General features: G+C 44.0%; 1 protein-coding gene across 3 annotated transcripts in view; it reads right to left on the reverse strand.

The window, feature by feature from the left end:
• Positions 1-16467, reverse strand: part of LOC121582890 (TBC1 domain family member 14-like) — a 55957-nt gene that overhangs the window by 34460 nt on the left and 5030 nt on the right. For 2 of the 3 annotated variants that reach the window (XM_045225241.1, XM_045225240.1), the window contains exon 3: positions 15225-15951. In XM_045225241.1, the coding sequence (XP_045081176.1) occupies positions 15225-15951 (727 nt within the window). Of the gene's footprint in view, positions 1-7663; positions 7995-15224; positions 15952-16467 lie in introns of those variants that run through there. The other variant, XM_045225243.1, reaches the window with a different exon arrangement.

Consider the following 16467-nt stretch of genomic DNA (forward strand, 5'->3'; position numbering starts at 1 on the left):
GTGTTTAGTCCCAGGATCCTTAGCTTAGTGATGAGCTTTGAGGGCATTATGGTGTTGAATGCTGAGCTGTAGTCAATGAATAGCATTCTCACGTAGGTGTTCCTCTTGTCCAGGTGGGAAAGGGCAGTGTGGAGTGTAATAGAGATTGCATCATCTGTGGATCTGTTGGAGCGGTATGCAAATTGGAGTGGGTCTAGGGTTTCTGGGATAATGGTGTTGATGTGAGCCATGACCAGCCTTTCAAAGCACTTCATGGCTACAGACGTCAGTGCTACGGGTCGGTAGTCATTTAGGCAGGTTATCTTAGTGTCCTTGGGCACGGGGACTATGGTGGTCTGCTTGAAACATGTTGGTATTACAGACTCAGTCAGGGACATGTTGAAAATGTCAGTGAAGACACTTGCCAGTTGGTCAGCACATGCTCGGAGTACACGTCCTGGTAATCCGTCTGGCCCTGCGGCCTTGTGAATGTTGACCTGCTTAAAAGTCTTACTCACATCGGCTACGGAGAGCGTGATCACATAGTCATCCCGGAACAGCTGGTGCTCTCATGCATGCTTCAGTGTTGCTTTGCCTCGAAGTGAGCATAGAAGTGGTTTAGCTCGTCTGGTAGGCTTGTGTCACTGGGAAGCTCGCGGCTGTGCTTCCCTTTGTAGTCTGTAATAGTTTTCAAGCCCTGCCACATCCGACGAGCGTCAGAGCCGGTGTAGTACGATTCAATCTTAGTCCTGTATTGACTCTTTGCCTGTTTGATGGTTTGTCGGAGGGCATAGCAGGATTTCTTATAAGCGTCCAGGTTAGAGTCCCGCTCCTTGAAAGCGGCAGCTCTACCCTTTAGCTCAGTGTGGATGTTTCCTGTAATCCATGGCTTCTGGTTGGGGTATGTACGTACGGTCACTGTGGGGACGACATCATCAATGCACTTATTGATGAAGCCAGTGACTGATGTGGTGTACTCCTCAATGCTATCTGAAGAATCCCGGAACATATTCCAGTCTGTGCTAGCAAAACAGTCCTGTAGCTTAGCATCTGCGTCATCTCACCACTTTTTTATTAACCGAGTCACTGGTGCTTCCTGCTTTAGTTTTTGCTTATAAGCAGGAATCAGGAGGATAGAGTTATGGTCAGATTTGCCAAATGGAGGGCGAGGGAGACTTTGTACGCGTCTCTGTGTGTGGAGTAAAGGTGGTCTAGAGTTTTTTTTCCTCTGGTTGCACATTTAACATGCTGGTAGAAATTAGGTAGAACGGATTTAAGTTTCCCTGCATTAAAGTCCCCGGCCACTAGGAGCGCTGCCTCTGGATGAGCGTTTTCCTGTTGACTTATGGCCTTATACAGCTCATTCAGTGCAATCTTAATACAGGTCAGAGAATGACGGCTGTTTGATATGACCCGTTTGAACCCTGACCCACCCTTATGGAAGCAGTCTCGAATGCCTTTAAAAAAACACAGAGAGTAGCTTGACTGAGATACAGGACTGGGGCTTGCTTCTTCCCGTCCTATCGAAGTGTCTAGATGTGTACCCCTTGAGCCTGCCTAATGGTTGCCAAGACCAACAAGACCGCGACCAGGAACTAGCCAATGAGTTGTTGGTCTTGGTTTCAACAGTCTCCACTTCAAAGCACACTGCAAAATAAAAACTGCACTAGACAAACAGAACTGAAAGCCAGTTCAAAGTGACCTACAATGACATTCAGATGTCCTTCATCGTTACATAAAAGAGAGACCTGGTACTTCTCAGAAGGCAGGAGAGAAAAAGCATTGAAGTGTACGATGTGAGGAAAAACTCATTAGAAAGAGAGGCAAAGATGGGGATTAGCATTGGCACCGGTCATTTTAGCTTTCAAAACTAACTCAAAACTGGAGTGTAAATCTCCTAAACAGAAACAGTGAGACAGGGGAATATCTGAAACTGTCTCTAAAAAGCTAGCCCGGTTAGCTTAACTAGACCGACCACTGGTAACCATTGTTTGAATTCACAGTCTGGTTAGGTAACCAGGCTATATAGAGAAGAAATACAAATACAAAGGAGGAAGGAAAGAAAGGAGGAAGGAAAGAGAGGATGTATACCTAGTCAGTCAGTTGCACAACTGAACGCATTCAACTAAAATGTGTCTTCCGCATTTAACCCAACCCCTCTGAATCAGAGAGGGGGGCTGTCTTAATAGACATCTATGTAATCAGTGCCCGGGGGGTTAACTGCCTTGCTCAAGGGCAGAACGGCAGATTTGTATACTTTGCCAGCTTGGGGATTCGAACCAGCGACCTTTCGGTTACTGGCCCAACGCCCTTAACCGCTAGACTACCTGGCGCCAGGCAGTGTTTGAACCTGAACATTCTTCACTTTTATTTGCCTTTGTGAAATAGGTACAGTGAGGGAAAAATGTATTTGATCCCCTGCTGATTTTGTACGTTTGCCCACTGACAAAGACATGATCAGTCTATAATTTTAATGGTAGGTTTATTTGAACAGTGAGAGACAGAATAACAACAACAAAAAATCCATGTCAAAAATGTTAAATTGATTTGCATTTTAATGAGGGAAATAAGTATTCACCCCGCAAAGGTCCCCTGCTCAAGAAAGCACATATACAGGGCCGTCTGAAGTTTGCCAATGAACATCTGAATGATTCAGAGGAGAACTGGGTGAAAGCGTTGTGGTCAGATGAGACTAAAATCGAGCTCTTTGACATCAACTCAACTCGCCGTGTTTGGAGGAGGAGGAACGCTGCCTATGACCCCAAGAACACCATCCACAACGTCAAACATGGAGGTGGAAACATTATGCTTTGGGGGTGTTTTTCTGCTAAGGGGACAGGACAACTTCACCGCATCAAAGGGATGATGGACGGGGCCATGTTCCGTCAAATCTTGGGTGAGAACCAGGGCATTGAAAATGGGTCGTGGATGGGTATTCCAGCATGACAATGACCCAAAACACACGGCCAAGGCAACAAAGGAGTGGCTCAAGAAGAAGCACATTAAGGTCCTGGAGTGGCCTAGCCAGTCTCCAGACCTTAATCAAATAGGAAATCTGTGGAGGGAGCTGAAGGTTCGAGTTGCCAAACGTCAGCCTCAAAACCTTAATGACTTGGAGAAGATCTGCAAAGAGGAGTGGGACAAAATCCCTCCTGAGATGTGTGCAAACCTGGTGGCCAACTACAAGAAACGTCTGACCTCTGTAATTGCCAACAAGGGTTTTGCCACCAAGTACTAGTCATGTTTTGCAGAGGGGTCAAATACTTATTTCCCTCATTAAAATGCAAATCAATTTATAACATTTTTGACATGCATTTTTCTGGATTTTTTTTTGTTATTCTGTCTCTCTGTCTATCACTGTTCAAATAAACCTACCATTAAAATTATAGACTGATCATGTCTTTGCCAGTGGGCAAACGTACAAAATCAGCAGGGGATCAAATACTTTTTTCCCTCACTGTAACTCCAGTTGCCCAAGTAAAAGTCCATGATCATTATCTGTGATCTGCCTGACCTGTCGACTATTCTGGGTCCAGGGAGCAACATGCAACAATTTCATATTTTTTACTGAGTTACAGTTCATATAAGGAAATCAGTCAATAGAAATAAATTCATTAGGCCCTCATCTTTGGATTTCACATGACTGGGCAGGGGCGCAACTTGCCAGCTAATCAGAATTCATTTTCCCCCACAAAGGGGCTTTATTACAGACAGAAATACTCCTCAGCACCCCCTCTCCCTCAGACAATCTCGCAGGTAAAGAAGCCGGATGTGGAGGTCCTGGGGTGGCGTGGTTACACATGGTATACGGTTGAGGCCAGTTGGACGTACTGCCAAATTCTCTAAAATGACGTTGGAGGTGACTTATGGTAGAGAAATTAACATTCAATTCTCTGGCAACAGCTCTGATGGACATTCCTGCAGTCAGCATGCCAATTGCACGCTCCCTCAAAACTAGAGGCATCTGTGGCATTGTGTTGTGACAAAAACGGCACATTTTAGAGTGGCCTTTTATTGTCCCCAGCACAAGGTGCACCTGTGTAATGATCATGCGGTTTAATTTAATCAGCTTCGTGATATGCCACACCTGTCAGGTGGATGGATTATCTTGGCAAAGGAGAAATGCTCACTAACAGGGATGTAAACCAATTTGTGGCAACAACAAAAAAATGATCGCGAAATACGCCATTTGTGCGTATGGTACATTTCTGGGATCTTATATTTCAGCTCATGAAACGTGGGACCAACACTTTACATGTTGAGTTGATATTTTTGTTCGGTGTAGATAAAGACAGGTAAGGTGCCTATGTATAGCTGGCACGCACAAAATGTTCCTTCAAACTGATCTTGCCTTATCAAGAAACGTTATGTGACACACGCTCGCACGTTCACCATGAGGGCACGTGTCACCTTCATGCCAAATGCTTCCAACGTGTTTTCCATTCTGCCTCAGTAACAGCAACTGAAGCAATGCAAGCAAGCAATGGAATAAATTTGACAAGGTGGTCGATGTGATGAGAAAAACATGGCCGTAAAAATCACAGGAATGAAGAAAGCCTTATGGTTGTGTACATTGGATATGTTGAGCATACTTTTCTTCTTGTTTCTCATCTTTAAGAATATCATTACACAACCCTCTTCTTTTCCTTGCTGTACCTCACCCTTGGTTAAAATGACAGAAAAGGTAAACATGAAAAGAGTTGTTGCCGAACACTAACGTGCACTAGGGGCTGTGTTTATGGAAAATTGGTTGGTGGTGGGTCTTACAGCAGCATGCCTGCTTGTTCTCAAACATAAGGCCAGAACGTTAACCATGCCAGCCTGTAGTTAGCATCTGGGTCTATGGCTGCTGCTGGGTTTATAATTAGCAATCTCAGGATCTGAGGCAAAGCTGTTATGGTTCTGACAAGAAGCCAAGCTCCAGAAGACCCTCATGTCAATTTGACAAATATTGTAATATGGGAAATATTTCAAAGCAAATATAGCAATGCACCAGGCCCGGCAGCTATTGATAGCAATGCACCAGGCCCGGCAGCCATTGATAGCAATGCACCAGGCCCGGCAGCCATTGACAGGCCCGCAGCCATTGATAGCAATGCACCAGGCCCGGCAGCCATTGATAGCAATGCACCAGGCCCGGCAGCCATTGATAGCAATGCACCAGGCCCGGCAGCCATTGATAGCAATGCACCAGGCCCGGCAGCCATTGATAGCAATGCACCAGGCCCGGCAGCCATTATTATGCAGCCAGTCAGTAATTATTTGAACAGATATAGAGAACACCAGTGTTGGGACAAAAGGAAATACATTATATATACACAAAAGTATGTGGACACCCCTTCAAATTAGTGGATTTGGCTATATCTTCAAATTAGCAGATTTGGCTATTTCAGCCACACACGTTGCTGAGAGGTATATAAAATTGAGCACACAGCCACGCAATCTCCAGAACCGAACATTGGCAGTAGAATGGCCTTACTGAAGAGCTCAGTTGCTAGAGCTGCCCTGGTCAACTGTAAGTGCTGTTATTGTGAAGTGGAAACGTCTAGGAGCAACAACGGCTCAGCCGTGGTAGGCCACACAAGCTCACAGAACGGGCCCGCCGAGTGCTGAAGCGCGTAAAAATAGTCTGTCCTCGGTTGCAACACTCACTACAGAGTTCCAAACTGCCTCTGGAAGCAACGTCAGCGCAATAACTGTTCGTCGGGAGCTTCATGAAATGGGTTTCCATGGCCGAGCAGCCGCACACAAGCCTAAGATCACCATGCGCAAAGCCAAGCGTCGGCTGGAGAGGTTTTTAGCTCGCCGCCATTGGACTCTGGAGCAGTGGAAACGCATTCTCTGGAGTGATGAATCACGCTTCACCATCTGTCAGTCCGATGGACGAATCTGGGTTTTGCGGATGCCAGGAGAACGCTACCTGACCCAATGCAGTGCCAACTGTAAAGTTTGGTGGAGGAGGAATAATGGTCTGGGGCTGTTTTTCATGGTTCGGGCTCGGCCCTTTAGTTCCAGTGAAGGGAAATCTTGATGCTACAGCATACAATGACATTCTAGACGATTCTGTGCTTCCAATTTTGTGGCAACAGTTTGGGGAACAGTATACAGAAGACAGCCCTATTTGGTAAAAGACCAAGTCCATATTATGGCAAGAAAAGCTCAAATAAGCAAAGAGAAACGACAGTCCATCATTACTTTAAGACATGAAGGTCAGTCAATACAGAACATTTCAAGAACTTTAAGAAAGTTTCTTCAAGTGCAGTCGCAAAACCCATCAAGTGCTATAATAAACTGGCTGTGTGTGTGTGTGTGTGTGTATATATATAAAAAAATAAATAATAATAATTTTTTTTTATATATATATACACACACACACATATACATATATATATATATATATATATATACACACTATATATATATATATATATATATATATATATATATATATATATATATATATATATATATATATATATACACATATATATACACATACACACACACACACACACACACAGTGCATCATATCACATGCATATATAACCAGATCGTAGCCTGATGGGTCTTAAGCCTTGATCACACCGACAGCGTCATTGCGTTTTGGTACACCAGAAGTACATTCATTTCCAATGGAACGCTGCGTTTGCCTTGTAAAATGTAAAATGTAGATTAGAATGTAGCCTAAAGAGCGGTGGCCAGGTCGTTATTGTAAATATAATTTGTTCTAAAATCACCTACCTACCTTACTGAAGGGAAAGTAAAGAAGGGAGCTAAGCACTATGCTGAGTTTTGAACTGCAGTAACCCTGTGATACTACTGCTGTGATAAAAGAACTTGACAGGTGAGGGGCTGGAGAGCAGAGCTGAGTGCTGACAGAAACCTTCACAGAGCAACCTTGACACTTTCCTATTGGGGATATGGGGGCGGGGGTAATCGATACTGTAGAGCAGGGGTAGACAACCCTGTTCCTGGAGTGCCGCAAGGTACTGCAGGATTTTGTTCCAACTGGGCACCACACCTGAACAACTGAGCTAATTGATCAGTGATTTCCTGAATTCAACACGCCTGGTTAAACCAAAAACATGAAGTGGCTGTGGCCCTCCAGGACCAGGGTTGCCTACCCCTGCAGTAGTATCGCAATATTACTTTTGACAATATTATATTGATTCTATGACTCCAAGTATCGATTCTCAAACAATAAAACATATATTTTAATGTTATTTTTGCTAGCTAGTTAACGTTAGCTAGCGATAGTCGGCTGTACCTGCGCCAAAAACTTCAGCATTTCTCCTCCAATAGCTTGGCCTCAATCTTCTCTTTAAATGGTGAGCCAACAGCAGCACTTATGTTCATGACTGATCAAAACTCGTTTTTTTAATATGGTTCTCTCATTACGGCACTAAACAACTAAAACAGATGACATTCATTAACATATCAAAAAGAGCAGTAAGAAAACTTTCAGGACTTCCAGGTACTTGTTATCCTCTGCAGGCGACGTTCCGTGATGACGCCAGGTACACAGAACCTAAGCTGAACCCCTGGTTAAGTGTTCTTTCCAAGTCGAGCGGCAAACAAATGGGTAGAAAACAGAAGGCTAGGCTAGGCTACTTTAAAGCCAATATGTATACGCTACACACACACACGCACTGAAGGTCAATATAACACTCTCATACATACAGACCTGTCAATGAGGAGAAGCAGTGAAGGGGCAGCCATCCTGTCTGTGTGTTCATCCACAACAACAAAAAACACAACCCTCTGAATACCAAAGCAGAACAACCTCTCCACTGTCCAGCGAGAAGCTGTTCAGATCCTCAGTAGAGCAGGACAGTTCTCTCTCAGAATCCCCAGAGAGAGAGAGAGAGAGAGAGAGCGAAGGGAACTCTTGATATGAAGCAGTTCCTCTCATTCAGTCAAGCCTGACGTCCATAGTTGTACACAGCAGAATAAAAGAGGTGACCCTGTGCTGTTCTGTGTCAGAGCTCCTAACCACAGCCCACTCTGCCGCCGCCCCGCCTTTACAGTGAAGGAGTTTGACTGAGCAAAGTGGAGAGAAAGAGGAAAGGAGGCGGAAGAGATTGAGAGAAATGTGCAAGTGTAAACAGAGCGAGTTTATTATTTATTTCACTTGTTTTGGCAATGTGATCATATGTTTCCCATGCCAACAAAGCCCTTTGAATTGAAAGCTGTTGAGAGAAGGGGAATTTGTGTACGCAAACTAGCAAAAGAGTAAGAGGAAGTGAAAATAACAAACTGGCTGCACCAAAACAGCCCTGTCGTGATCGAGAGGGATGTGAAACCAGCCATTAAACCACTTAAATACAGCGGAATAAAATTCAGAGTAGGTTATGACAATGCCAACAATGGCCATAGTAACATACATCTAATCATTTTAAAATAGGCCTGAAACCCATCATTACACTACAGAGGGAGGCATACAAAACAGCATATGTAAACTGATCTGTTCACACTTGGCAGGCAGCACATTGTTGGCACATGGAGCGATCTCATTTACATTGGCTGAATGGATTAGAGTGGGATAGGCTGGGATACAGCTGTGTGTGTGTGTCTCTCTCTCAATTCAAAGGGCTTTACTGGCATGGGAAACATATGTTTACATTGCCAAAGCAAGTGAAATAGATAATAAAATAATAAACATTACACAAATGTTTTAAAGGAATAGACATTTCAAATGTCATATTATGGCTATATACAGTGTTGTAACGATGTGCAAATAGTTAAAGTACAAAAGGGAAAAATAAATCAACATAAATATGAGTTGTATTTACAATGGTGTTTGTTCTTCACTGGTTGCCCTTTTCTTGTGGCAACAGGTCACAAATCTTGCTGCTGTGATGGCACACTGTGGTATTTCACCCAATACAGTGCCTTGCAAACGTACTCATCCACCTTGGCGTTTTTTCCCTATTTTGTTGCATTACAACCTGTAATTTAAATGGATTTTTATTTGGATTTCATGTAATGGACATACACAAAATAGTCCAAATTGGTGAAGTGAAATGAAAAAAATAACTTGTTTCAAAATGCTCTGAAAAATAACAGAAAAGTGGTGCGTGCATATGTATTAACCCCCTTTGATTATGAAGCCCCTAAATAAGATCTGGTGCAACCAATTACCTTCAGAAGTCACATAATTAGTTAAATAAAGTACACCTGTGTGCAATCTAAGTGTCACATTATCTGTCACATGATCTCAGTATATACAGCTCTGGAAAAAATTAAGAGACCACTGCAAATTTTTCTTAAATCAGGATCTCTACATGTATGACAGCCATTCCATTCCAGTGTCTGTTGAATTCCAACACAGGCACACCTCATTCTACTGAATTAGGTATGGATTAGGTGATCATCTGAACCAAATCTTGTTTAACGAGGAAAAGTATAAAAACCACTGCTGGTCATCACTATCCTCTTGCAATAGGATCAGCTGGATGGCAAAAACAGTGCTAATAGTACCTCAAAAGTAATATTAATCAAAAAATAACTATTGACCATGCCAAAAGAGTTGAAAAGGAAAGTTTTTAGTGAGGAAAAGAAGGGTTCAATTCTGGCTTTACTGGCAGAGGGATACAGTGAGCGTCAGGTTGCTTCCATCCTTAAAATTTCAAAGACGGCGGTTCATAAGAACAAGGTCAAGCAGCAGACATTGGGGACAACAAAGCTACAGACCGGCAGAGGGCGAAAACGACTCTCTACTGACCGGGATGACTGCCAACTCATTCGAATGTCACTCAACAACCGTAGGATGACATCATGTGACCTACAAAAATAATGGCAAACGGCAGCTGGGGTGAAGTACACGGCGAGGACGGTTCGAAACAGGCTCCTAGGGGCAGGGCTGAAGTCGTGCAAAGCTAGAATAAAGCCCTTCATCAATGAGAAGCAAAGAAAAGCCAGGCTGAGGTTTACACAAGACCATAAGGATTGGATCGTAGAGGACTGGAGTAAAGTCATCTTCTCTGATGAGTCCAATTTTCAGCTTTGCCCAACACCTGGTCGTCTAATGGTTAGACGGAGACCTGGAGAGGCCTACAAGCCACAGTGTCTCGCACCCACTGTGAAATTTGGTGGAGGATCGGTGATGATCTGGGGGGTGCTTCAGCAAGGCTGGAATCGGGCAGATGTGTCTTTGTGAAGGATGCATGAATCAAGCCACGTAAAAGGTTGTCCTGGAAGAAAACTTGCTTCCTTTTGCTCTGACATTGTTCCCCAACTCTGAGGATTGGTTTTTCCAGCAGGACAATGCGACATGCCACACAGCCAGGTCAATCAAGGTGTGGATGGAGGACCACCAGATCAAGACCCTGTCATGGCCAGCCCAATCTCCAGACCTGAACCCTATTGAAAACTTCTGGAATGTGATCAAGAGGAAGATGGATGATCACAAGCCATCAAACAAAGCAGAGCTGCTAGAATTTTTGCGCCAGGAGTGGCATAAAGTCACCCAACATCAATGTGAAAGACTGGTGGAGAGCATGCCAAGACGCATGAAAGCTGTGATTGAAAATCAGGGTTATTCCACCAAATATTGATTCCTGAACTCTTCCTAAGTTAAAACATTAGTATTGTGTTGTTTAAAAATGAACATGAACTTATTTTCTTTGCATTATTCGAGGTCTGACAACACTGCATCTTTATTGTTATTTTGACCAGTTGTCATTTTCTGCAAATAAATGCTCTAAATGACAATATTTTTATTTGGAATTTGGGAGAAATGTTGTCAGTGATTTATAGAATAAAACAAAAATGTTAATTTCACCCAAACACATACCTATAAAGAATAAAACCAGATAAACCTATATTTTTGCAGTGGTCTCTTAATTTTCTCCTGAGCTGTATACAACGGTTCTGAAAGGCCCCAGAGTCTGCAACACCACTAAGCAAGGGGCACCACCAAGCAAGCGGCACAATGAAGACCAAGGAGCTCTCCAAACAGGTCAGGGACAAAGTTGTGGAGAAGTACAGATCAGGGTTGGGTTATAAAAACATATCCCAAGCATTTAACATCCCACGGAGCACCATTAAATCCATTATTTAAAAAATTGAAAGAATATGGCACCACAACAAACCTGCCAAGAGAGGGCCGCCCACCAAAACTCACGGACCAGGCAAGGAGGGCATTAATCAGAGAGGCAACAAAGATAACCCTGAAGGCGCTGCAAAGCTCCACAGCGGAGATTGGAGTATCTGTCCATAGGACCACTTTAAGCCGTACACTCCACAGAGCTGGGCTTTACGGAAGAGTGGCCAGAAAAAAGCCATTACTTACAGAAATAAATAAGCAAACACGTTTGGTGTTCACCAAAAGGCATGTGGGAGACTCCCCACACATATGGAAGAAAGTACTCTGGTCAGATGAGACTAAAATTTAGCTTTTTGCCATCAAGGAAAACGCTATGTCTGGCGCAAACCCAAAACCTCTCATCACCCCGAGAACACCATCCCCACAGTGAAGCATGGTGGTGGCAGCATCATGCTGTGGGGATGTTTTTCCATCGGCGGGGACTGGGAAACTGGTCAGAATTGAAGGAATGATGGATGGCGCTAAATACAGGGAAATTCTTGAGGGAAACCTGTTTCAGTCTTCCAGAGATTTGAGACTGGGACGGAGGTTCACCTTCCAGCAGGACAATGACAATAAGCATACTGCTAAAGTAACACTCAAGTGGTTTAAGGGGAAACATTTAAATGTCTTGGAATGGCCTAGTCAAAGCCCAGACCTCAATTCAATTGAGAATCTGTGGTATGACTTAAAGATTGCAGTACACCAGCGGAACCCATCCAAATTGAAGGAGCTGGAGCAGTTTTGCCTTGAAGAATGGGAAAAAGTTCCCAGTGGCTAGATGTGCCAAGCTTATAGAGACATACCCAAAGAGACTTGCAGCTGTAATTGCTGCAAAAGGTGTCTCTACAAAGTATTGACATGGGGGGGGGGAATAGTTATGCACGCTCAAGTCTTATTTCTTGTTTGTTTCACAATAAAAAATAATTTTGCATCTTCAAAGTGGTATGCATGTTGTGTCAATCAAATGATACAAACCCCCAAAAAATCCATTTTAATTCCAGGTTGTAAGGCAACAAAATAGGAAAAATGTCAAGGGGGGTGAATACTGACGCAAGCCACTGTCTATATGGGAGTTTATAAAAATTTGATTTGTTGGTCTGTGTAATCTGAGGGAAATATGTCTCTCTAATATGGTCATACATTTGGCAGGAGGTTAGGAATTGCATCTCAGTTTCCACCTCATTTTATGGGCAGTGGACACATAGCCTGTCTTCTCTTGAGAGCCAGGTCTACCTACGGCGACCTCTCTCAATACCAAGGCTATGCTCACTGAGTCCGTACATAGTCAAAGCTTTCCTTAATTTGGGGTCAGTCACAGTGGTCAGGTATTCTGCCACTGTGTACTCTCTGATTAGGGCCAAATAGCATTCTAGTTTGCTCTGTTTTTTTTGTTCATTATTTTCAATGTATCAAGTAATTATCTTTTGGTTCTCTCATGATTTGGTTGGGTCTAATTGTGTTGTTGTCCTGGAGCTCTGTTGAGTGTGTTTGTGAACAGCCGCATGACCAGCTTGCTCTTCTCCAGGTTAATCTCTGTAGGTGATTGCTTTGTTATTGAAGGTTGGGGAATCGCTTCCTTTTAGGTGGTTGTAGAATTCAACGGCTCATTTCTGGATTTTCGGCCCAATTCTGCTCTGCATGCATTACTTGGTGTTTTACGTTGTACATGGAGGATATGTTTTGCAGAATTCTGTATGCAGTCTTTAATAGTTGATTATAAGATTTGTATTTGATCATGTATATGTTTTTGCTGTTTGTTCTTTGTTATAGAGCCAAAAAGATTGGAGAAGTGGTTTATCCATCTCTCTCTCTCTCTCTCTCTCTCTCTCTCTCTCTCTCTCTCTCTCTCTCTCTCTCTCTCTCTCTCTCTCTCTCTCTCTCTCTCTCTCTCTCTCTCTCTCTCTCTCTCTCTCTCTCTCTCTCTCTCTCTCTCTCTCTCTCTCTCTCTCTCTCTCTCTTCTCTCTCTCTCTCTCTCTCTCTCTCTCTCTCTCTCTCTCTCTCTCTCTCTCTCTCTCTCTCTCTCTCTCTCTCTCTCTCTCTCTCTCTCTCTCTCTCTCTCTCTCTCTCTCTCTCTCTCTCTCTCTCTCTCTCTCTCTCTCTCTCTCTCTCTCTCTCTCTCTCTCTCTCTCTCTCTCTCTCTCTCTCTCTCTCTCTCTCTCTCTCTCTCTCTCTCTCTCTCTCTCTCTCTCTCTCTCTCTCTCTCTCTCTCTCTCTCTCTCTCTCTCTCTCTCTCTCTCTCTCTCTCTCTCTCTCTCTCTCTCTCTCTCTCTCTCTCTCTCTCTGATGAATCGGAGAGAGTTTGTGTTTGAGTACAGAGGTAGTGAGCTCCCGAAATAGATGAAGCCAAAACTCACACACTTTGTTCATCCGAGCCTAACGCACCTGGTGAGTGTCTGATGACTGCGATTTGGAAGGGAAGCAGTGAGGTGACTGGGGTATAGTGCGAAATGTGGGACCTGTGTAGTTTAACCAGAGTGATTAATCTAATCCTACTGTGTGATCTAAATTAGTATTTTATTTCACAGAGCAATTCCCACACTGTAGCAAGTAGGTTTGCAAAGCAAACCGGTAATTTACCAAAGTTACCGTAATCTATGGCAATCCATGGTAGCTTTGGTAATTGGAATAACTTTTAAAAAACGTATCCATTTATAGTATTCATTTTTTATATCCATGTCCATAATGTCTATGAGTTTCTAGTAGATATACCATATGGTTCAAGGGAAAATAGCCTAATTAATGAAAAAAATAAAACATCTAATCAACAATGGCATTATTTTCAAATTACCTCGTCCAACTATTTACTTTTGTCACAACTGCTACCAGTCTGACCCTAAAACATTGACAACAAAGACATTTTGACATAGTAAAATATCTAAATGTATAAAAATGTGGTCCTCTGTAGCTCAGCTGGTAGAGCACGGCGCTTGTAACGCCAAGGTAGTGGGTTCGATCCCCGGGACCACCCATATACAAAATAAATGTATGCACACATGACTGTAAGTCGCTTTGGATAAAAGCGTCTGCTAAATGACATATTATATTATTATTATTATTATAAAATCATTTCATGCTGAAAGCGTCATATAACCACCAACGGTTTTCACTAAGTTGATGGTTTATATTCACAGCTTTCTTCTATTTTTTTTTAATAATCTTATTTGATTTATTTATATTTGACATGTGATATGGCCACACAGAGGAACAGAGATAATTAGACACCTGTGATAATCTGAAGTACCCAAAAAGGCCACTAGATGTCTTCTGATAAAAGTCCATATAAAAATGTACGTTTACATTTTAGTCATTTAGCAGAAGCTCTTATCCAGAGCGACTTACAGGTAGTTTACTGGTAACCATAGTCACAAGGTTCATCACAGTGTGCACTGTGCAGTCCGCCCGTCAACACTTTTTGGTGTGCAGGCTTTTGATCCAACCCTACCAATACATCTGGTACAATGAAAGGTACCAAAGGTCCTTCAAACATTAACAGAGGACTATGTAGACATTGGGTGTGTGTGTGTGTGTGTGTGTGTGTGTGTGTGTGTGTGTGTGTGTGTGTGTGTGTGTGTGTGTGTGTGTGTGTGTGTGTGTGTGTGTGTGTGTGTGTGTGTTCGCTTCTATGCTTGGAGTGCCTACCTACGATATTTTCTTTTTAAACTTGACTTTGAACAATGTATTACGGGGCGTGTTTAGGCGTAGGTAAACAGGTTTCCTATGGCTCCAGTGCAATCTCCTGTCAAGCATAATTTCACAGGGCGTATGGTGAATAAGTTATTCATAGTAAAAGCTGAACAGCGCTGCTTTTACCAGTTCACTAGGTTTACATAGGAGGCTTGAGGCCTGAATGCATTCAACCATAGAATGTTCCATAGGTCATATACCCTGTACACAGGTCAGGTTGACTGTATTGGACTCTGGGAGCGGTGTGTATACACTCAGTTTTTCACAGAAATCTTCAGCAATGTCTTCTTTTGTCATAGTATGGTATAGCTGTACAGAAAATATGATATGAATCCTACGTACCACATGCAAGTAGAATCTCTCATAAATCGAGCCTTACGTCAATGGGAGATTTGCGCTTAAAAATGCAGTTATGCACACAGACCCAAATAGACTGTCGAAGATGGCACAGAGTGATAACCTCCATCGTACCTGTTGAAGAAGCTAGCCAGCGGCCCCAGCCTCTTGGGCCTGCCCTCCTCTGCCCCCGGCCCCAGGTGTCTCCGCCGTGGGCTCCACAGATCCCCTCCGATGTCACCGCCCGGTGACGACGACAGAGTGACGTCCGAGAATTGGGCGGCGTCGCCCTCGTCCGTCTCCAGGGTGACGATGGCGCTGGAGTCGGAGGTGACCATGAAGTCCGGGATGTCCTCGTTGGACGCCGACAGCGTGGCCGAGAGCTCCGTGCTCAAGCTCGACACGCTGCTCACCGAAATGTCGTCACTGCGGTTCAGGGTTCCCCCTCCTACACCGCCCATCCCCGTGGTGATGAGTCCCACACCGCCAGCGCCGGACCTTGGGGCTGGGCTGAAGAGGCGCACCGAAGGGAAGGTGGAGGACTTGCGGAGGCCTGCGCTGTCTCCAGACTGGTCCAGAGAGAGGGTAGCAGGGCCCTGGTCGTGGTGGTTCGACCCCAGGGTAAGGCCACTCTCTCCTGTGCGCGGTTGGGCGTGGATGTGCTCGGGGTGGTTGATCTCCAGGGTGGGGATGCCAGAGTCCTGGGAGGCTAGGCTGTGTCGGTCCTGGTCATCGTGGCCCTGCTGGGGGTTGCCATAGTGCAGGGAGTGCTGAATGAGGGGGGGCTTGCTGTGCTCATGGTGGTGGTTATGGTTGTCTGAGCTGACCGTGCCATTCGCCATTATGGTACCTCCAGCCGCACCTGAAACCAACAAGGAATTATGGACGAGAGTCACTACTAGTAGTGATAATAAAATTATGTGGTACAGTAAAAGTTGATAGTTGTCTGGATGGCCTGTAAATGGCCAGAAACAAATAATTTCAAATTTTCCCATTTCAAAAATTCCATTCATATTCTCTTTCAGTACAACATTTTCGAATAACATTAGCCATAGATAGTCAACTCTCACCCTACGAGGTCCGGAGCCTGGCGGTTCGCTGTTCTACCTGATAATTAATTGCACACACCTGATGTCCCGGGTCTAAATCTGTCACTGATTAGAGGGGAACAATGAAAAAAAAAAATGCAGTGGAAATGGCTTCGAGGTCCAAGTTAAGTTTGAGGGCTTTGGTTTGACAGGTCAGTAGAGCAAAAAAGTCAAGCTCCAGAACCTAACTACTGCGAAACAGACCAATCACTGACCCAGAACAGTATATTACCCATGAAAGTAGGAGACACCTCCCCTGCCCCTCCCTCACCACCTCCTCCTCCCCTCAT

The sequence above is a fragment of the Coregonus clupeaformis genome, chromosome 15 (assembly GCF_020615455.1).
Source record: "Coregonus clupeaformis isolate EN_2021a chromosome 15, ASM2061545v1, whole genome shotgun sequence".
Taxonomy (NCBI): Eukaryota; Metazoa; Chordata; class Actinopteri; order Salmoniformes; family Salmonidae; genus Coregonus; species Coregonus clupeaformis.